Raw genomic sequence first — 21375 nt, 5'->3', positions numbered from 1 at the left:
AATGGAAGCTCCCACTGTTTGGCGGGGCTGAGCAAAGCTGTGTCACTCAGAGCCAACAGATTGCAGAGGGCATTCGAATGGGCAGGTGTGGGGTCAGAGCAGGCATGGGGATCTGGAACTTCGTGAACTGAACTTGGATGGGGTGCTGGTCTCTTGGGCAGTGCCCAGGATGTCTCTTGTTTTGTCTAGCTGATCACTGGGGTTGTGGATGCTCAGAAGGCTTGGGGAACATGGACGGGACAGACCTGGCTGTTCTAGATAAATCATGCTGGGCCTCAGCCAGGGGCAAGAGAGACACCTCAGTCGGTAAAGCATCTGCCACACAAGCATGAGGGACTGAGTTTGGATTCCAGAGTCTATGTTAAAAGTGGGTGCAGGGGCAAGGGTTTCTAACCCAGCTCTGGGGTGACAGAAGGGTGGAGATAGGAGAAGTCCTGGAGTTTAATGGCCAGCTAAGCTATCTGAATAAATAAGCTCCAGGTTCAATAAAGAGACCTGTCTTTAAACAGGTAAATTGAATAAATAAATAGATAAATAAATAAGGAAGACAACTGAGGTTGACCTCAGGCTTCCACACATCCATACACCTATATCATATACCTATATACTACATACACATACACACACACACACACACACACACACACAAACACACAGAGAGAAAGAGAGAAAGAGAGAGAGAGAGAGAGAGAGAGAGAGAGAGAGAGTCTGGAAGCAGCTTCTATAAGGCAGTTTGAAGGAGGTCCCCAAGAGCTGGCCCCTATTAAATAAGAGCATTAGAAGTAACAATGCATTGACCACCTGGCCCTGCACTGTTTGTGCCCCTGGGATGCTAGGTTCTGATGCTCTGTCCTGGGATCATAGTCTTGAATTTCAGGCAGTGGTCCTGAAGAGAGGGATCGTGACTAGAGACGTCCTAATGAGAGGCCGCAGGGGCTTCTTCTGTGTAAGTCAGGACACCAACATACCCATCGCAGGCTGGAGACAAAGAACTGGAGGAGGTGATGCCATTGATGGGTAGTTTCCAGTGAGAGGACAGCCATCTTGCTCCCTGCTCTGTCAGCTGCTAGAGGTTGCAGAGGGACATCTGTAGAGGAATGTCCAAGGAACAGCAGAAGACTGCCTGTCTGCTCTTTCGGGAAGGGCTTGTAGGGAAAGGTGCGCTGGGGGCTGAGTTCCCTGACCCTGGGGCCTACAAACCATTGCTTTTGCTGCTCACTCTTGGTAAGTGTCCCCCATCTTGCCCCTGCCTCCTGGCCTCAGGTGCTCATTCCCAGGGGTGACTCTGCATCTGTATTCAGGTGGGCTTTGGGACTCCCTGTGAGTGACTCCTGATCCAGGTATCACTGGCCTGGGGTTGCTGCACATGGATCTTCCCCTGCTGACCCCTTTCTCCTGAGATCTTCGCAGGGCATCTCCTGTTCAAGATGTGGCAAGATGTCTAACTAACACTGGCAGGGCTTGGAAGCTCAGGGGCCTGTCCAGAAGAGTCTACAGGCTTTGGGCTGATGGGATGGCTCAGTAGGTAAGGGCTGCTGCTGCTCAGCCTGGTGACTGGAGTTTGTTCCCTGGGACACACATAGTAGGAAAAGATAAACTGCTCTTCTGTGAGCAGTAGTACATGTCCACACCCAGAGAAAGAGAGAGACAGAGAGAGAGAGAGAGAGAGAGAGAGAGAGAGAGACAGAGAGACAGAGAGACAGAGAGACAGAGAGAACGTGCCCTTCCACATGATTGATAGACATAGATAGATAGATAGATAGATAGATAGATAGATAGATAGATAGAGATAGATGGATGGGTGGGTGGGTGGATGGATGGACAGACAGACAGACAGATAGATATAATGAAAGGGTTTGAAAGTTTAAAGAGAGAAGGTACTAAACTTTCATGGCATGGAGTTACCCCCCCCCCAGAACCCCTCAGTGGGGTAACCTCAGACATCCAAGAGCCTTCCCTGTCTCCTAATTGTTCTCTTGCTTTTTGCTCTATTTTTCTCTGTACCTTTTTTCTCCTCTCTCTCCTCAGTTTCTGCTCACCTTTCTGACATATACTTATAACTATATTGAGTTAGGCAATTCTTTAAAAATGCATATTTTGAATGCAAAAAAAATCTTAAAATATTAAAACCAAGATGAATGTTCCTTTAAAATGACACAAGTTCATCCTTGTTTGTAAGGCTCGGTGGTACTAGCAGCTCCCCCCTCCCGAAGGGTCCCCTGGTTGTTCTCTTCTGTAAAGCGTGAATTTCATGGAGCCTCTTACAGCCCTGCACACGCTGAAGGGAAATCCTCCGAAGCAGTCCTAAAGCTTTGCCAAACCTCAGTTTCCCCATCTCGAAGATGACAGCAATTCCAGTTAGCATAGCACGACTCCACCAGCTATATCAGGTATCAATTCAGAGTGCATGCAGAAAAGGCAGAGGGCGTGTGGTCCTGAGCAGCACAGGAGGGTGATGTGTCCACAAACTGGGCCTACCGGGAGGCCATGAATGGAGAGTAAGTGAGCACTTCACCTTGTAGAGTGGGGTCATTCAAAGTCTTCCTGGAGTGGTTACATTAGAGACATGTTCACCTTTTAAACACAACTTTGCCTGTGCCCCTGGGCAACTTGGAAAAAATGGTAGATATGACTGCACATTTCCTTCACTGATTTGTAACCACTGCCACACTTGTAGCTTCTTGGCCACACTGAGCTTCTGCCATTCTGATTGTGTGTGTGTGTGTGTGTGCGCGCGCGCGCGGGCGTGCCTGCCTCTGGCAAACATGTGCTCCTCACAGCCCAGAATCACTGGCATCTGTTAGAGGACATCTCTGGAGAGTTCTGATTGCAGCAGCATCCTGTGAGTTCATTAGTGACTGTGGTCTTCACAGGCTGCCATTTACAAGGTCCAGCTGCGCAGGTGATGCCTTCCCCTGCGGGAGAGCCAAGGAGAAGAGACCCGCCGCATGATGGTTAATGTGGGCTGGCTGCCTGACAGGACCTAGATTTGCCTAGGAGTGGGAAAGCTTCCTGGAGGGAGACAGTTTATGTAAAGCAAACCTCAAGTGGACTTCAAGGCTTTGATGGCTGGAGGGAAACCCTACACTGCAGATCTCTGGGCAGAAGGAACTGCAGTACCTGAGGCTAATGTAAACCACACACTGTACTAGTTACTTCTACACCTCCCCAACAAAATAATGCACTAAACTACTTAAGGGGGCCAAGCTTCATTTAAGTTTAATGGCTTCAATCTATCCTCGTTGGGAGGCATGGAAAAACAGCTCTTTTCATATCTCAATGACCAGAAAACAGAGAAGCCAGAACCAAGACATAACTTTATAAGGGTGGCCCCTAGTAACCCACTGGACCAGCCAGGGTTCTCTCCTATAAGATTCTTTACCTTAAAGGCAACACCCACCTGGGAACAAGGCTCAAAATATGAGTGTGTGAGGGATATTCTAGACTCAAACTGTAACAGGCAGCCCTCCCTTCTCCTCCCCCTGCCCTCCTCTTCTCCTCTTCTTCCTGCCTCAGCCTCTGAAGATGGGATTACAAGGAGTCATCCGACACAGCACATTCTATTTGAGGAACGTGGGGAAAGGAAGTTCAAGGAGGAGAAATAAGAAACTAAATAGAAAATTAGTGAACACTGAAATGACAGGGGCGGGAACCCACATGTGAAGTGAGGTCCACCATAGAGCCACTGCCCGGAGCTCCAGGGATGGAGGGAGCCCTAGTGGTCCAAACGGGATCACTGAGAGCCTCTTCAGGATCGATCTGGCTTTTTCATCCCTGCACTCTATCTGAGCACGGTAGATATGACCACCTAAGCTGGATGACAGGGACACTTAGGGGAGCCACACGGTAACCTTGTGAAGATGGGGCGGCATCTTTTCCGGGTTGCGAGACAGAGAAGGTCTAGGGAGCACACAGCAAAGAGCCGAACTCGGGTTGCCAGGCATGTGGTTGCCGGGTGACCAGCCGGCTGTTTACCACTGGCCTGAGCCGAGCCACCGCGCCGGGGCTCACAGCAGCCACCATGGCCTTCCGTAGCGCGGGCACACTAATGACCGAATTCAATGCCGCCTTCGTGCCCCCAGCTCTCATGCCCGGGTAAGCCGCCCGGCACCCTAACACACCCGAACTTGTCGCTCAGAGCCCCCCACCGCCCTTCAGCACACACCTGCGGAACGCCGAGGCTCCGCCCTCCGGATCTGGGGACTTCAAGGAACCCCACCTGGCCCATGTTTCCTTCTTGGCTTTCTCGGGCCTTTCTGCTGTCAGGATAGACTGGCAGGTGGTGGGGCTGGAAAAGTGGATGGCTGAGAATTAGCCCATCTGCTATGGATGGGACCAGACTGAGGGAGAAAGAGTACATGAAAATGTGTGTGTTGGAGCAAGCAGCATGGCTCATAGAGAATGTGAGGAGAAGCAGGGAGTGCCCGGCTTTCCAGGAAGGAGGGGTCTACTTGGGCAGGCATGCCTAGCAGAGTCTGGCAGGGCAGTATGGGACAGTTGATAGTGTAACTGTCCACCTGCTTTTTATACATACTTTCTCCAGCAAACTGAGCAGGCTGCAGGGTGAAAACCACCAGCATCGACAGAACACAGTATATATTTTACCTACAATTCTCGAGTTGTTTTCCTGAGGAAGAAAAGGCACAGAGGGGCTCTCTCGTTTTCAGGAACGGTGCGTGTGGAAGTAGCTGCCCCCAGAGACTGGGGCTTTAGCTCCATCGGCTTGTCAGTGGATGGGACCCATCAGACAAAGCTGGTTTACAAAGCATAGTAGTTTCCCAAAGGCGAGCCAGGCACGTTGGATCAGCTGGCCATGGGGCTTGGCTATTCATTCCTTCACTTGGAAAACACGTTGAGTGCTTAAGAGGCATGTGCCAGGTGTTATAGAAACCCCAAAGAAACAAAGACAAAAGGGGGTAGATTACTCTAGAGGGATCCCAGACTTCTATTTAGATTTTCTTTACATTTTGAAACAGTCTCACGAAAAGTTACCTGGGCTGACCTTGAGCTCATGCTGTAGGCTAGGCTGTCCTTGATCTTTTGATGCTCTTGCCTCGGCCTCCGAAGAGCTGGCATTTAGAAGCCTATGGCGCCAGGTCTGGCTCTCAGGTAAAAACTTAAGATTTAGATCAAATTCATCATTGGGGCCAAGGCTAGCCGTGGTTTTTCCACATTCTAGCTGTCTGTCATGAGGAATGGCTTTAGACATTGATCTTTTATTTTTCTTATCCCTCCACAGCAGTGGGCCTCAACTTGTAGGTCTCAATCTCTTGGGGGGGGGGAGAGTGGTCAAACGACCCTTTCACAGGGGTCACATGTCAGACACCCTGCATATCAGATATTTACATTATGATTCATAACAGTTGCAAAATTATAGTTAGGAAATAGGAAAATAATGTTATGGTTGGGGGTGGGTCACCGTAGCATGAGGAGCCATATTATAGGGTGTCAGTGTTACAAAAGCTGGGAACTGCTGCTCCACAGGCTTTTATTGGAAGAGCTTCTTCTGCCAAACCCGGTTGATTCTTCGCTGCCTGCAAGGCAAGCCCTGGTGTGCCCGCAGCCCTAACCCACAGTTCCTGCATGGTAGAAGCTTTGGAGGCTGTAATTTCAGGGTAACCCCCACCGTGCTTCTCTAAACACTCTCTAAACATGCTGCTTGTCTCCTGTTCCCTTAAGTGTTGCATCTTACCCCATGATGCCTATAGAAATAGTAAAGACAATGGGCCATAAAGGGGGCTTCAAGCCTGGCCTCGGCTAGGCAGGGCGCTGAGCCATGTCTGCTGCTTTCTGTCAAGACCTTTCTGTGAGAGACACGCTTTCCTTAAAGATCCCCTCAGCGAGGAACGAATCAGGACATCTGGTGTTTCTACTACCTCAGTGGCAATCCCATTAACTTAATGAAAGACTCCAGGATACCTGACTTGGATAATTATTATTTTTTTTTCTGTTCTTTTTCAAACATTAATCACAGATTTGAAGGAACAGCCAGTCTCTTCTGACACTTAAACCATCCCCTTTGTGGATCTATCTGCAGGCAGGGACTGTTCGCTTGGGACCACAGAGATCTCACTGCTCACCTCCCAGCTGTTTCAGATGTGGGCATGGAGGTCATAGGGGTCTCTGCATGATGTCTTGCTGATGACTGTAAAGAGCTGGGCTGGTGGTGCCCAGCAGTAATATCGTGACCCTCCCCACCAAGCACGGGCCAGGCCCTCCCTGTGCTATGTCCCTTACGAGATCCCCTGTAGAAAGGTTTCCATAGGCTTAGTGGGTAAGGGAACTTGATGATCGGAGTTCAATACCTGGGACCCACATGGTGGGAGGAGAAGAGAACCCACTCCACACGCAGGCGATGGTAATATGCAGCACTAGCTCCTAAAAAATAATAAATAAAAAGGTCTTCATAGCAACCAAGAGGAGGATTGATCATCTTTCTCGGGGCCACTCAACAAGATCTCTTGGCTTTAACAATCTGCTTTATCCCAATATCTACCGCTGTGCCCTGGTGGAGTACAGTACAGGTCCCCCTTACTCGGCAGGGTGGGGCACAGAGACAGACGCCAGAGCCAGCCTGCCTGGGTTGCGTTCCAGTCCTGTCATTGCTTTACCTTTGGCAAGCTTAACTTAGCTGTCTAGTAAATGAAGACAATGGTGTGCAGGTCAAAGGAAAGGAGATCATCCAATGTGTACAAAGCCCTGTGCTTAGTAACTGTTATCTGTTATTGTTAGTTAGGTCACTAATGTGTTTAAAGCCTGAAGCTGGGTGGGGGGCTGTGGGGCAGCACCAGATGAGGATGATGATGGTGATAGGGATGATGATTGATGACAGTGTTCAGATAGCTATCAAGATGGCCTGATTTGTTCCTTGCTGTTCCTGAGTGGCACATTGTCCAGAAACCTTTTGTAGATACTATCTGTATATACCTGGCCCACTACCTGTATATACCCTGTCACACTTACTGGGCAAAGAACTCTTGAGTGTAAGGCCCTGGAACCATAAGCTTTTTGAAGATCTAAGCCCAGTCCAGAGAGTCTTCCCCACTGCCTGCAGTCAGCCGCAGGTGGGCAGCACCTTCCCTGGGTCTCCACCCACACCTTTTGTAAGTTCACTGTATTAGTCAGGGTTCTCTAGAGTCACAGAACTTATGGTAGTCTCTATGTAGTAAAGGAATTTATTGATGACTTACAGTCTGTAGTCCAACTCCTAACAATCAACTCCCAACAATGGTCGGCAGCAGCTGTGAATGGAAGTCCAAGGATCCAGCAGTTGCTCAGTCCCACAAGGCAGGCAGATGAAGCAGAGAGAGCTTTCCTTCTTCCAATGTCCTTATATAGGTCTCCAGCAAAAGATGTGGCCCAGATGACCTTGCTTGAACTCCTAGATCTTCCAATCTTAATCTTCTAGGATTAATAGCCACTATGCCACCACACCTTTAATCCCAGATGATCTTGAACTCATAGATCTTCATGCCAAGATTCAGGTTGGAAACTTGTATCTCTCAGCCTCCAGATTAGGGCCAGGTGAGCCTTCTAATTCTGGATTGTAGTTCATTTCAGATATAGTCAAGTTGACAGCCAGGAATAGCCACTGCATTCACTCATGCCCAGCCTGCTTCTAGAAGCTCACTACAGAGGATTTATTTATCTGGATCTGTGGCAGAAACCCTCCCTAGTGTTCGTTTCCAGATGTCAGGGAGGTGACTGTGAAGCGAGGTAAGTGCTGCCACACCACAACACAGGACGTGGGCTTCCAGCAAGTTCAGTTACCGAAGTTCAACCACAGTCTGAAATTAAGAATGGGAACTTCCAGAGCTAAATAATTCATAAGCTTTAAATAACTTTAATTGCTGTGTGTTGTTGTAATTGTCCTATTATAGCATTAGTTATGGTTAATCTTTTGTATACACAGTTTATAAGTTAAACTTCATCATGAGTTCATAGGTATAGGAAGAAAGTGAATAGTGAGAGAGAAATACCTGGAGGTCTCTTGACAAATAAATTCTCCTTGTAGAGAGAGAGGCCAGTCTGTGTCCCCCCTGTAAAATCTAATAGATAGAAAGGAGAGAGCGCAGACAATATGATCAGGAGTGATGGTTTGCGCACACTTATTTACTTTCGTTTTTCATACGTTTAATTGCAACTTTAAGTAACTCAATTTTTCATACTAGCTATTTATTCATTTATCTTTGAATACTAGCTTTTAAAATAACAGACATTTTGGAAATTTTAGCAACCATTCTTCCGAGGCCAGCCTGAGCAGCAACCCATTCTCTGTACCTGCCAGCTCTGTGGGGCCTGTGGCTTCACGGACAAGGTACAGGAGGTGGGAAAGATCGGACATGATGGGGTTGGGCACAGCTTGGGAGATGCTGCCTCCAAGGTGGGCCACTCTGTCGTGGGGTGTGAAGCAAGGGCTGTCTCAGCTGGATGTGTGTCACCGTTAGGCCCTCTGAGAGCTTCAGTTTGTGTTTTTCTGTGGGCCACACATAGAGGTCCAAAGCCATTGGTCAGGCTAAGCACAAGGATGAGGTTTTCCAACCCTCCCAGGTGATTCCAGTGCAGAGGCCCTCTGCAAAAGGGCATTTTAAAAAAGGCATCTCCTGGTGTGGGACTTTCCTGTTGGTATGCGCCCTTCCTGTGTGTGCAACTTCTCTTAGCTCCTGCCTCGGGTGGCAGGGTCTGACTGAGGCTCATATGTAGCCATCTTCGGTCAGTCTCAGCCCAGCTGCACGAGCAGGTGGCACCCTCCTCACCCCCCTCCTGCTACTTCATAGAGGAATGGCAATGCAGGGCTGGAATAGAAGCAGAAACTGGCAAGGGGCTATAGCAGGTAGCACCCCACCTGCACAAGCAGGTGGCACAGGGCATTCAAATGACAGACTGTAAGGCCCCACTCCCGTCCTGCTCTAGATTCTGCCCCTTGAGGAAGTCCCATCCCAGTGTTCCCCTCCTCAGTGGAAGCTTGTTCTACTGCAAGGATCTTCTTCCAGGGTGGTCCTTCACTTCTCTCAACACCTCTGACCCAAGGCTATTTCCTCCTCCTCCCTAGGCTGTTCAGAGAGTTGGGGGTGGTTCTTATGTGGCTGATGACTCTCACACAAGGTGGGACATTAAGGAACCCCTGAGAACAGAGGGTCAGGAGCCTGGAAACCTGGGCTTTGGATCAGAGATTCTCCTCCCTCCCTAGAGAAAGATGGGCTCTTCAAAACAAGCCTCCGAGCTTCCGTCAGTCAATTTGACCCAATAAGTATTTACAGATCACCTACTTCCTGGATGGGAACAGCAAGAGCACAGACAGGAGTAGAAAGACTATTCCAAGGGTTCAGACAATTTCAAATACAATAGGATGTGCACAGGTCAGTCACCCTGAGCATGAGCCCATGTGAGCACGGCCCAGGGGCAAATCATCAGAGGCTTCCTGGGAATGCAAGCACTTGGGTTGGGAATAGAGCTAAGGACAGAGAACGTGCCTAGTGTGCATGGGGCCCTGTGTTCAATTTATAGCATTGTTTAAGAAAAAGAGTATACTTGACATTGCCTGGAATGGCATTCAGTATACAGGCTTACAGCTAGGAACTGCCCCCAGAAGCTGGCTTGCTTTGTTCTTTATTCCACAGGCAGTGGGGAGCCTCACAGGTCTGCCAGGGCACAGGATGGGGCGGGAGGATGCCATCAATATTATCCTCAGTGGAATGTATAGCAGAAGAGGCTGCACATGGAATGGGAACACGCTGAACGTAGCAAGTTAATTAGTTAATAAGGCTGCTCGAGGGATCCCTGATGCTCATGGTAATTAATTTTAATGTCAGCTATGGGGCCAGCCAGTGCTCTTAAGAGGCAGGAATAGGATTGCTCCCTGCACACAGCGATCCACAATGGGCCTTAGAATCCATCTGTGGTCATGGCCCAAGAGCTCTGCTCAGCATCTCCTAGCTTGTGTGTCAGGTAGATGGAGAAACATGGGTCTCAATGAGAGACAGGGACAGAAGAAGGGCTCTGTAGGAGAAGAGCATGTGCCATGGTTCAATGCCCTGTTATAAAGCCTGCCATTCCCTTCAGTGTAGCCCGCGCAGTCATCTCGCCAGCAAGAAGACACGCGGACACACTAGGTTCCTTCTGCAGCAACGTTTATTTGTCTCCATCCATAGGGAAAAAGGGTCGAGCCCAAAATCCGCACTGCTTATATACACCACAGTGCGGCGTATCTGCCCACAGCGTGGCGTGTCTGCTCATGATTGGCTGTTCGCTCATTACCCTACGTAACGCCCCGGGATGGGCCGTGACTTGGCGTCCTTTTCACTCCATGCACATGCGCAAACAGTTGTCCAATAGGAGTTAACAGCGGAAGTAGGTGCCATCCTGCCATGGCGAATGCCTCTCAAGATTCACGGCTCCCCACATCTCAGGGCAACAGAAGGCTCTATTGTGGAGCACTATGGGGTCTGCTGAAGGCCCACATATTCAGGTGCAGCCAAGCAAGGGACACACGCCTAGCTTCTTGACGTGTCCTCTAAGTGCTAAATAATGAGACTGTGTGCACACATATACACCTGGCAGAGTTGAGAATTCAGAAGGGAAGCCAGGCAGTGCTTAGGAGAGTTGCGGAGGAGGGGGCTTCTATTCTATTGAGACACAAATATCTTGGCATTCAGAGAGGGTGAGAAGGCAGGGAGCGGAGGAGGAACACGGGGAGCCTGGAGGTGTCGAAGAGAAGTCATAAGAACAAGTCTCATTTCCGCTGTTCTTTTCTTCTGAAGACCCAATGCCCTGTGGGTGGGATGCTTCATGTGCTCTGACAATCTGAGCTTCTTTTAAAACACTCTGGGGACATTGCACCCCTCGATCTGGACTTCCGGTCTTCCCGTGAACATGTATTGATGCTGGTGCTGGGGCTTGGGAAGAACACAGAGGTAGACATTTGCTGTCTTAGTTTGCTTTCTGTTGCTGTGGTAAGACACTGACCAGAACTGGCTTGGAGTGGAAAAGTTTTGTTTGCCTTATAGATCCCAATCACAGTCCATCACTGAAGGAAGCCAAGGCAGGGACTCCAACAGGGCAGGAGCCTGGAGGCAGGAAGTGAAGCAAACAAAGGCCCTGGAGAAACTCCTCAAACTCCGCTTACTGGCTTGCTCCCTATAGCTTGCTCAGTCTGCTTTCTTCTATGACTCAGGACCACCTGTCCCTGGCTGGCATATCCCCCATCAATCACTCATTAAGAAAATACCCCCACAGGCTATCTGATGGAGGCATTCTCTCAGTTAAAGTCCCCTCTTCCCAGATGACTAGCTGTGTCAAGTTGACAAAACCAAAACATTAACCAGGACATGTGTGGCTTGAGTCTGAGTGTAAGAATGATAATGGTAATGGCAAACATCCACACCGGGTACAGGGTGAGGTCAGGGGCTGACTCAGAGTGCTGGCTCGTCCTAGTAGAGTAGAAGGGCAAATGTCCTGGTGGGCAGAGGATCAGCCCTGCAGACAGAGGAGCTGCCGATAGAATCAGCAGCTGCGTGCACCTCTCCTAGGCCTGGGTGTCTAGAGGGCAGTGGGCAATGGTGAAGAAGGTTGCTCTGACCTGGACACAGGCTACAGCGAGGGTGTGGAGGATGGGTGGGATAGGACTGGGGGTGGGGAGGAAAGTGGGGACAGGACTTGGTTAAAGAGAGACACTAGGAGAATTGATATTGTCCTGGTGTGAGCATAGTTGTGGTAGAGGGGAAGGCAGAGAGAAAGATTTGGGGAGTATATGAGGAGGATTGAGGGAGATCTGTGTGCGGTTGATAGAGAAGGGACAACTGGCTACTGTTTTCTGGATAGGGGGGTGTTAACAAGGGCAGGATTATAACACTGGGGAAAAAAAGCAGGCAGGTTCCCTGTGTAGACAACAGAGCAGGAGCATCTGTAGACAAAGTCCTTGGGGCTGGAGACGCGGAACCAGGCATCTTCCGTGAATGAGAGAAGGAAGTCTTCCTGGTGAGGTTTCCCGAAAGGAGTCAATCTTTGAAAAGAGATCCATGAGTATTACCAAGATAACTCATGACTAGAGCTGACCCTCCACCAGGCCTTTCCAACCCCTTGCTTTGTGGTTCTCCTAAAGCCAAGCCCTTCTCCCAACTCCTAAAGGAAACTCCTCCTCAGATCTCTGCCAGAACCCACCCATGGGAGTGGCCTTTCGTGAGAATCCTGACCATGATCCAACTTGAGTTATAGCTGCTCTTTGTTAGTCACCAATACGGCATATGAGCAAACAGGACACAACCTCACGACACCATGACTGCTGTGTGACAGTTGGAGCTTATGGTCTCCATAGCATTGTGCCACCACACAGTGGGTTCACAGATAAATGACTTTTAACCTCTCTCTGTCTCTCCTGCTCTACATCTCTCTCAGATGCATATACAAAGAAGAGAGCAGTGAGTCTTCCCCAATCTAACACCCAAAGTTACCATTTGGTGAACCCCACCTTAGGTCTGAAAAAAGGGCCAGAAGAAGGAGACAGATGTGAAGTCCCATAAAAGCAATTTTATAAAAAAAAATTACAATCAGACCCTATTTGCTATTTCAAAATGAAAGTGTGAAATTTAATCTCACTAGAATGTAAGAGAAGGAAACTGAAATAAAGAAAAGACTAGGCAGACATTAGATAAATGTCATCTCGCCAGAAAAAGCTATTAGTCCCTCCGAGATCCTTGGGTATGGGGGCAGGTCAGGGAGGAAGCACCCAGCAAAAGCTGAAAGAGTCATGATGCTGTGTGCTTTCAATGGCATTTCCATCTTCCATGGCAGGGTTGACTGCTAAGAGACATTCTTAGTGCGCCCCCACCTCCCCTCCACCCACTTTTCGATTTTGGTTGCTCAAGTTATTTTTACCTTGACAGGTTTTATAACACTGCGTCTGCTCTGCACGAAGTGCTCACCTGCCTGCTCTTCCTAGTTGTGTTCTTAAGTAGGTTGGAGAGCAGCAGCCCTCGTTCTCACAGACGCTCTCTCTCTCTCTCTTTTTTTTTTCCCGAGACAGGGTTTCTCTATGTAGCCCTGGCTGTCCTGGAACTCACTTTGTAGACCAGGCTGGCAGATCCCAAGCTCACTGGCGGGAGGGACAAGCCAAGCCAGGGGGACTTGAGATATTTTCACCACAATGAACATCAGCCAACAGCTTTGTCTGTCACAGCTTTGTCTGTCACAGCTTTGTCTGTCACAGCTTTGTCTGTCACTCAGCATGGGTTTCTTGCCCTTTTCCCCCCTGAAGCCACAGGGAAGGGAAATAATTCATTACTTCCTAATTCTAGGCATGTACCTGTTGGTAAGGAGACAGAGGCTCAAGGCGGCCTCTGGGGCAAGATGAGTGTTTGGAATGTAGGGACAGACAAGCTGTTGTTTCTTGTACCATCAGGGCTTATCTGGGATTGCCCAAATGTGTGGTAGGACATCAATTCTCATGGAGGGTGGTTGTCTTAAGGCGTACATACAAGTCCCTGGAACACGGTCACTGACAGTGCTTGTTAACCTAATGGTCAATTGTGCCCATTACTACTGCTGCTGGTACTCTCTCTGCTCATCTTTTTATCTGTTTAATAAGCAATTTATTTTCTCCTCACACATAATGTGCCAGACCACTTATGATGAACTGGTGAACTCAGATAGGTAAAACCCAACCCCATTCTGTATCTGAGAAGCTCGCCATCTGGTGGAGGGTATGGAGAGTTGCAGCGATCTGAACAGCACAGAGAGAGAGCGAGAGAGAGAGAGAGAGAGAGAGAGAGAGAGAGAGAGAGAGAGAGAGAGAGAGAGAGAGAGAGAGAGAGAGAGAGAGAGAGAGATGCAGTGATGGAGGGAATGTCAGGGTGCAAAGGCAACAGACAGCAATTCAGAGCTAGGAGAGAGAGAAGCTCTCAGGCATATGTGGTACCTTACAAGCCTTAAGGAACCCCTTAACATTGGGAGGCAGAGTGTGGTAACACACATTTGGCACTCAGGAGGTAGAAGCATGCAGAGCTCTGAGTTTGAGGCCAGTTTGGTCTATACAGTAAGTTCCAATCTAGTCAAGGTTACACAGTGAGACCCTTTCTCAAAAGGAAGTGGGGGAGGGACAGAGGGAGTGAAATGGACAGATTGACATCCTGATTGCAGGAAATACATGATAAAAATCCAGGAAAAGGAGGAGGCAAACAGAGAGAACCCAGAGAGGGAGGGGACATGACACCTATAGAGCCGCAGTGGCTCCTTAGGCCTGGGATGTCAGGCGGCCTTGAGGACGCAGTAGACAGGGCTTTAACTGCCTCACCTAGAATCTGATGCTGGGTAGTGCCATGCCTGGCCTATGGGATTCAAGAAGGAGAAGTTGGAGCCCAGTTAGGAGAACAACAAAGATGTTGTGGCCTAAGTCCCAGGGAAGGAGACAGGACCAAGCCTAATGAAGCAGGTGGAGAGATGGGAGCTAAGGGCTAGCTGGATGTGAGGGATGGAGATGTCTGGTTTTCACCTGGGTAGAAAGGGAGAACTCTTCGTGGTTGGTCTGTAGGAGTGACAGACTAGACTGTTGGTCAAGTAGGAGTGACAGGTCATGCTCTGGAAAGACCCATGGGAGATGTGTAGTGTGCAGCTGCATGCAACACTCTGTGCTTAAAGGGGACTCCTAGGCTAGATTATGGTGAAGACCATGGCCTATGGGTCAGCACAGACCCCAAAGGAGCCCCAGCCTTCAAAAGACTGTGAAAGGGAACTGAAAAAAAAATCTTAAGCAGTAAAGGAATCCATCAACAACAGAAAGCTGATGCACGCGTGATTGAATGAAGGGCAGCCGCAAGCAGAACTTGGCAGCTTCTACCACACGACTCTGGCTTTATCAAAGGACAGATATACAGGGAAAGGGTTGTGGCATTTCCCTCAGCAGGTAAGGAAAGCCACTGAGGCCAGGGATGTGTCAGGGGTGTCCCTGCATGGAAGTCTAGAGAGACCATTGTACGAAGCTGTGAAAGTATAGCCTGGATTTTGTTGGAGACCCCGATATATTAGAGATGCCAGTGCTGTGGGATACCTACCTAGGAGAGCTGCTGACAGGGAGTGGAACCAGCCCAAGAGAAAGAAGTGTGCTGCCATCAACAAAGCCTGAAGAGATCTGAAGAGAGCTTTTACATCAAACACAGAGATGCAGAATTTGGGGGTTTTCCCTACTGGTCTTAGGTCTTGCTTTGGTCCCCTGCTTCCTCATGGGCTTCCTTCCCTCCATTTTGGAATGGTATGCATATTATGTGCCATTGTATGTTGAAAGTATGTGACCTGCTTTTTGCTTTTGATTTTACAGGAGGTTATCATTAAGAGATTGCTTTAGTCTTAGTCTCTGGGACTTGAACTTTGTACTTTTTTTTTTTTTTTTTTTTTTTTTTTTTTTTTTTTTTGAGACAGGGTTTCTCTGTGTAGCCTTGGCTGTCCTGGAACTCACTCTGTAGACCAGGCTGGCCTCGAACTTAGAAATCCGCCTGCCTCTGCCTCCCAAGTGCTGGGATTAAAGGCGTGCGCCACCACTGTCTGGCATGTTTCTTTCTCTGTCTATGGATCAGTATTATAGCTGTCCGTCCCATGCCATGCTCCCTGCCATGATGATAATGGACCAATCCTCTGAAACTCTAAGCAAGTCCCCAATTAAATGCATTCTTTTATAAGAGATGCCTTGGCCGTGGAGTCTCTTCACAGCCTTAGAACAGTGAGTGACTAAGACAGAGGTGGATTGAGGGTCTGAGTTCAGTTGTCTAGCATTCACATCAAGTTAAAAATCCAAGTGTGGTAGAACACATCAGTAGTGTGAGCACCGGGAGGCTGGAGAGTCCACAGCACTCACTAGACAGCAAGTCTAACCCTGTAAGCTCCAGACTCAGTGAGAGATCCTGTCTCAGAAAGGTGGAGAGCAATGGAAGAGCCCAAGAGCCACCTCTGGCCTCCACACATGTCTGTAGTCTGTCTGTCTGCCTGTCTGCTATCTCCCTCTCCATCTATCTGTCTCTGTCTCTCTCTGTTTCTCCCTCTCCCTGTCTCTCTGTAATGAATGGAAAAGGATGGAGAGACTCGAATGAATGGTCAGGGAAGGGGGTACAAGTACAAAATAATCAAAAGTGACGTTTCCAGGTTGGAGGGGAAGTGTCCTCTGCGCTTATAGCAGGGAGGAGAGTCAGACACTGGAAGGGGAGGAGCGGAGAGGGATGGTGCCTATGTTAGCTGGAAAGCTTGGGTCTGTGTCTGACACTGCTGGGCATCTTTCCTCTGTTAGCTCCATGTAGCCAAGGCTCTCCCATCTCAGAAGGGCCACTGAGTCTTCACTTTCACATCTTCTGACCCTCTTGCTGGGCATCCTTGGCATCAAAAGAGTTGTTCATGGGCGTGTAGCATCACACATCCATGGCCCCCACCCGAGTCACGTGAATAAGCACCCTGTAAGGCCATGGGAGTGTCAACTGGAAAACTACACTTGTCTTGAGAAGGAGTGGGAGGGATCTGGGAGGAGATGGAACATGGAAGGATAGAACTGATGTAAATTCAGTACTCGTGTATGAAATTTCTAAAAGAATTCTTAATTAAAAAGCAAAACCAAAAAGCCACCAACAACACAGTTTTCACCTCAAAGGAGAGGAGAGAGTTTATTGTAGCGCCAAATATGAGTGTCTGTGGGCCTGGAACGCAGAGTTAAATTACCCCAAATTTTGTGTTCCAACGTGGCAAATGTTGGATGAAGCTTTTATAGTAACAGAACAAAGTCATAAATCAAGACACTTTAAAAATACATTAGGGGAACATTGAGTAGGTGCTCGAAGCAAAGTTTCCTCTGTTATATGCCCCACATGCTCTCTGACGACATTCCTACTGAGTCTTTTGTTTAGTAGAAAATGGGGTTTTAAGTTAATGCATTCAAAAGAGTTTTGCCTATTAGTCACTGGATATTAGGTGAGGCACAGAGCTGGGCAAAGATATAGCTGTTCAGGGGGATACAGAGAATCCTAGACAGGATGCAATTAGACTCAGGCCCTGCAACATTCAACTTTTCAGTCCTCCAGGTTTAATCAAGGACTTGAAAATAGGTTAGTTGAAACACTGTCATTCATGGGAACTAAAGCAAGCCCTCACGATATTTCACCACTGAGCTCCAACTTCTTTCTCTCTCTTATAATGAGATGAGCACAGAAGACCAGGGTCAGACAGAGCACGAGAATGCCCTGACTGGCTCCTAAGGAGCCAGAGGAGCCACATACTTCTGATTTTCCTGTCAGCTCACTGAGAGATGCGTGGGTATCTTGAGGTTTATAGGGGCCCAGAGGCCTGTTCCCGTGACCCCCCTCAAAGACCTCTAAGCATTCTAATGCTCTTTAAGAGTTCTTTCTCAGCCAGAGGGACACAGGGACCCTCAGTCCTCAAAGACTTGCCTGCAAACTAGCCATGGATGTCATGAGGTTGTATCTTCTTTCCTCTGCCCCCTCCCCTCTGTCCCTGCAGGTATAAAGGCCATGTCCCCGGTGTGGCTTCCTCCTTTGGCTCCTCTTATGGCAACATCACCTTCAAGTACTTCCAGGACCTCCGCCATACAGGCTTGGAGAAGAGCTACGCCCTCCTCAGTGGAGGTCGATTTCCCACCATCTTCTCCCCTAACTCCTCCCTGGTGCTGACTGATAACTCACAGAACTGGGATCGATGGCTGCACCAGCCCACCTACAGCCGATCCAATCTGGACAACGGGCGCACCACTGAGCTCACTAACTTTTACAAGGTGAGAGGCCTACCTCGTCCCAGCCTGGGAAGGCCTGTGTGGCAGGAGATGGGGTTGCCTTTTCAGAGTTTCAGGGGTAGAGGACACATTTTGTAATCCAGGGATTTCTGCAGCTCCGCCTTGCTCACTCACAGCCAGTGAAGCTGGGGGACCCTCAGGGATGTTCCCCACCCCTTCCTTCTGCTCCCCGAAGTCTTTTGACTCTCTAGCTCTGTGGCAGAGTTTTTATTTCTCTGATAAAACACCACAACCAAAATCAACTGGGGGCAGAAAGGATTTCTTTGGTTTACACTTCAACATCACGCTCCACCACAGAAGGAAGTCAGGACAGGAGCTTAAGACAGGAATCCGGAGCCAGGAACGGGATCAGAAGCTGTGGGGAAATACTGCTTACTAGCCTTCTCCCCACCGCTGCTCAGTCTTCTTTCTTACAACATCCAGGACCACTTACCAAAGGTAGTAACATCCTGAATGGCCTGGTCACTCAGCAACCACATCAATCAGCAACCAAGAAAATGCCTCCACAGGTTGGCCTACAGGCCAGTCTGCTGAGGACATTTTCTCAATGGAGGTCTTCTTTCCCAAAAGACTCTAGCATGTATCAAGTCGACATAAAACTAGCCAGCACAGGATACTTGCTTACCTCCTACATGAAGGAAAAGGCCAAAAACAAACTCCAGGAGAAATCATACACAAAGGCCCTGCTGAGATTCCCTTGCACCCACTAACCCTCTAAGAGTGTGCCCCTCGGTACCAGACTGTCCATGATGGAGAGATGAGGATGGGGGGCAGCCACCCCCCACCCCCAGTGCTTATGCTTCTCTAATTTAGCATGTGCATGCCCACCTGCTGTCCCCTTGTGGGAATGAGGGATTATTTTCCTGCTATGCTCCAACAGCGTCTTCACAAACACCCTTCCATCCAGGTGGGAAGGACACAGACACTGCCTGGTGTCACTGCAGAGGACTTGTCCTGAGTGAGGAAGTTCCCCTGGAGCAGGATGAATAGATAGTCTCAGGCTCTCAGAAGCCATGGGGTCATGTCAGTGTGTCAGTGGCAGGCTTTCTCCCCACCTTGACTCATACAGATAGACCTGCTCCAGGAGTGAAGGAGAAGCAGAGCTTTGAGCATGCTTGCGTGGATGCGGTGTGCTTAGAGCATGCTTGTGTGGACATGGTATGCTTAGAGCATGCTTGCATGGACAGAGTCTAGGCATATGTTGCAGATGCTAAACTGGGATTTCAGATTTCTTAGCAGCTTGGTCTCATTTACTATCTGCATCAAAACTGCTGTGTGATGTCACTATCCCCGATAGATGGAGGAACGGATTCCACCAGGAACACTGGGGTAGGGTGGGGCTGCTTGACCCCTGGCCAGCTGTATCTAGGAACAGGTGGTACAGCAACAACCTGCTGTGTGTTCTTTGCCGAGCTGTAGACAGTCCAGCAACAGCGGAAGTATTACAAAGACAAGACTGGCACGGTGTCTCGTGTTCCTTACTTTGTACTGCCTGTGAAGGAGCGGGACCGGTACCCTCTACCCACCGACCTGTGAGTGTCAGTCCTTCTCTTCCTCTCGGCTGTGTTAACAAACACACATCCACAGGGCACCTCTTCCTCCTCCTATAGCCTTGGAGCCGTGACCCTGAGAAACAATTAACCTAGCCAGTGGTGCCTGCCATTGCAGAGGGTCCCAGGTCCAGCAGCTTTTGGGGGGAGGATGCCAGGAACCTACATGGGAAGACCAGGAAGTGTTTCTCTGACCAGATGCATACTCCATAACCTTTGCTTGTGGGAACTTGCCCACTGCTTCCTCCGCAAAGGCCCTTCTCAAAGCTGCACCAGTCCAAACCTGGAGCCGCTGCTGCCCTCTGGCGGATGAATAGGACACTATGAGAACTAGGGACAGGTCATCAGCTTGCGGTCCACACCTCTCCTCTTCCTGTGGAACCCAGTCTGGGATGTGCTGGCATCCTTGTCCCGCACCAGGGGCTTGACAATATCTTAAAAGTCTAACTAGCCAAGTTTTTAAAAAGTAATAAATGCCTTACAGCCCAGCTCTGGCGTCTGCTATTGGAGAGTCCCTCACCCACCCCCATGAAAAACCTTTGCTCCCTCCTGCCACCGAAGCGCAGGTTTCACAAGTTTATTCTCAGGGGCCTTATGGCTGGGGGAGGGTGGTGACCTGGGTCTGGCTAGAGACAAGGGCTGTTCCCGCAGAGTTTGGTACACTTTGCCGACATTGTCTCAGTGACTCTGAAAGTGCCTCTCTGTAAGACAGATGAGTCTAGCGCATAAGAAAGTAAACCGAGTTCTGTGCAGACCTCAGGAACTTGGGCTGGGTTGCCTGGTGATTGGAGACCGCATATGGGAAGAGACCTATGTTTGTTTTGGTCAGCTCAGCCTCTGGGTTGACTGTCTCTCTCTTGAGGCAGTTCCGAGACAGTGAGTCCCTTGAAACAGAGCCTTTCCTGGGGACAGCTCTCCTAACATCTTGCTCTGTGTGCCCCCTCTTGAATCTTCAGGTCCTTGTATCTCTTTCTTCTCCAAATTACCCAGTAGTCTGCACTGCTGACCGTGCTGTGCCTGATACAGATAGTTAATCTAAAGTGGATGGGGAAGGTCAGTGATCAGCTCTGTATCCTGGGGAGTCTCCAGCCATACAGAGTTACAGCACCACCATCACCACCATCACCTTCACTATCATCAGCACCACCACATGCACCGTCCATCACCACCACCATCTCTACCATAGCCACAGCCACAGCTGGCATCTCCCGTAACGGCTGAGTTACTCCTCGCCTTGCACTCAGTGCCTTACACGCAGAGCTTCATTTACTCCCCAGAACAAAGCCAAGAGGGCACCAGCACCAGCAGCTCACTGTCACGTGGGTTTGTTTCCAGCAGGAGACAGGACCAGAATCCAAGTCACTTTTTTCCTGAGTCCTTGTTCACTCAGCAGATGTCACGCTGCTGCCGATGGCTGCAGGACCACAAAGCTATAGTGGGCACATAGGGTTATGTTGAACATTCCTCCCCCTCCCCTTGGCACACTGCCTGACAATGGCCCATCCCTACCCTCAGGCCTCCTCTGAGTGAGAAGAGTAAGTGGCACCTATTAAGAGTATCCCCTGACTACGTGAGGACCTACCAGACCTTCCCGTCAGGAAAGAGAGTTTCCACTCAAGAGCGGCAGAGGCGGGACCTTTACTTCGAGTTCAGAGCCTGAAGCCAGGTGGCTGACACCAGGAAGCCTTGGCCTGACCAGGCTGGCTTGCTTGTAATAAAATCTTCAGCCACAACTGTCCTGTGTGCCTCTCGGTTGGATCCTGTCACCATGCGTGAAGGTGTCCTGAGCACCTAGGGAGAGCTAAGCCCAAGGGATTCGAACCAAAAAGCAGTGCCCAGCCACTGTGGGCCACCCAGCTGCACCCAGGTTGAGACAGGTGGGGCTGGTGAGGATGACTATGTCAGGCTCATAAGGCGACCCAGGCAGTGGGCCACTTGGGGACAGAGACCTCCTGCCTGCTTTCACTAGTATAACTGAGAGCCCCCAGCAGTGTCTGGGATGGGTGGCATGACCCCCAAACCGTTTCCCTCAGTGATGCCGCTCAGCTGATG

The 21375-nt window shown here is 49.5% G+C and overlaps 2 protein-coding genes across 3 annotated transcripts in view; one reads left to right on the top strand and one right to left on the bottom strand.

The window, feature by feature from the left end:
- The window catches only part of Otof (otoferlin), a 105352-nt gene extending 101370 nt beyond the window's left edge, over positions 1-3982 (bottom strand). The window contains exons 1-2 of one of the 2 annotated variants that reach the window (XM_031356144.1): positions 3852-3982; positions 969-1087 (exon numbers count right to left, since the gene is read on the bottom strand). The gene's annotated coding sequence lies outside the window, so the exon portion shown is untranslated. Of the gene's footprint in view, positions 1-968; positions 1088-3851 lie in introns of those variants that run through there. The other variant, XM_031356145.1, reaches the window with a different exon arrangement.
- On the top strand, positions 3955-21057 carry Fam166c (family with sequence similarity 166 member C). The gene is made up of 4 exons (XM_031356151.1): positions 3955-4095; positions 17485-17755; positions 19193-19305; positions 20839-21057. Exons 1-4 carry the CDS (start codon positions 4022-4024, stop codon positions 20981-20983), a joined length of 603 nt encoding a protein of 200 aa, XP_031212011.1. The 5' UTR covers positions 3955-4021; the 3' UTR covers positions 20984-21057.
- The last annotated feature ends 318 nt before the right edge of the window (positions 21058-21375 follow it).

Source organism: Mastomys coucha, unplaced genomic scaffold, assembly GCF_008632895.1.
Source record: "Mastomys coucha isolate ucsf_1 unplaced genomic scaffold, UCSF_Mcou_1 pScaffold6, whole genome shotgun sequence".
In the NCBI taxonomy this organism is placed as follows: Eukaryota; Metazoa; Chordata; class Mammalia; order Rodentia; family Muridae; genus Mastomys; species Mastomys coucha.
This window is presented reverse-complemented; position numbering and strand designations above follow the sequence as displayed.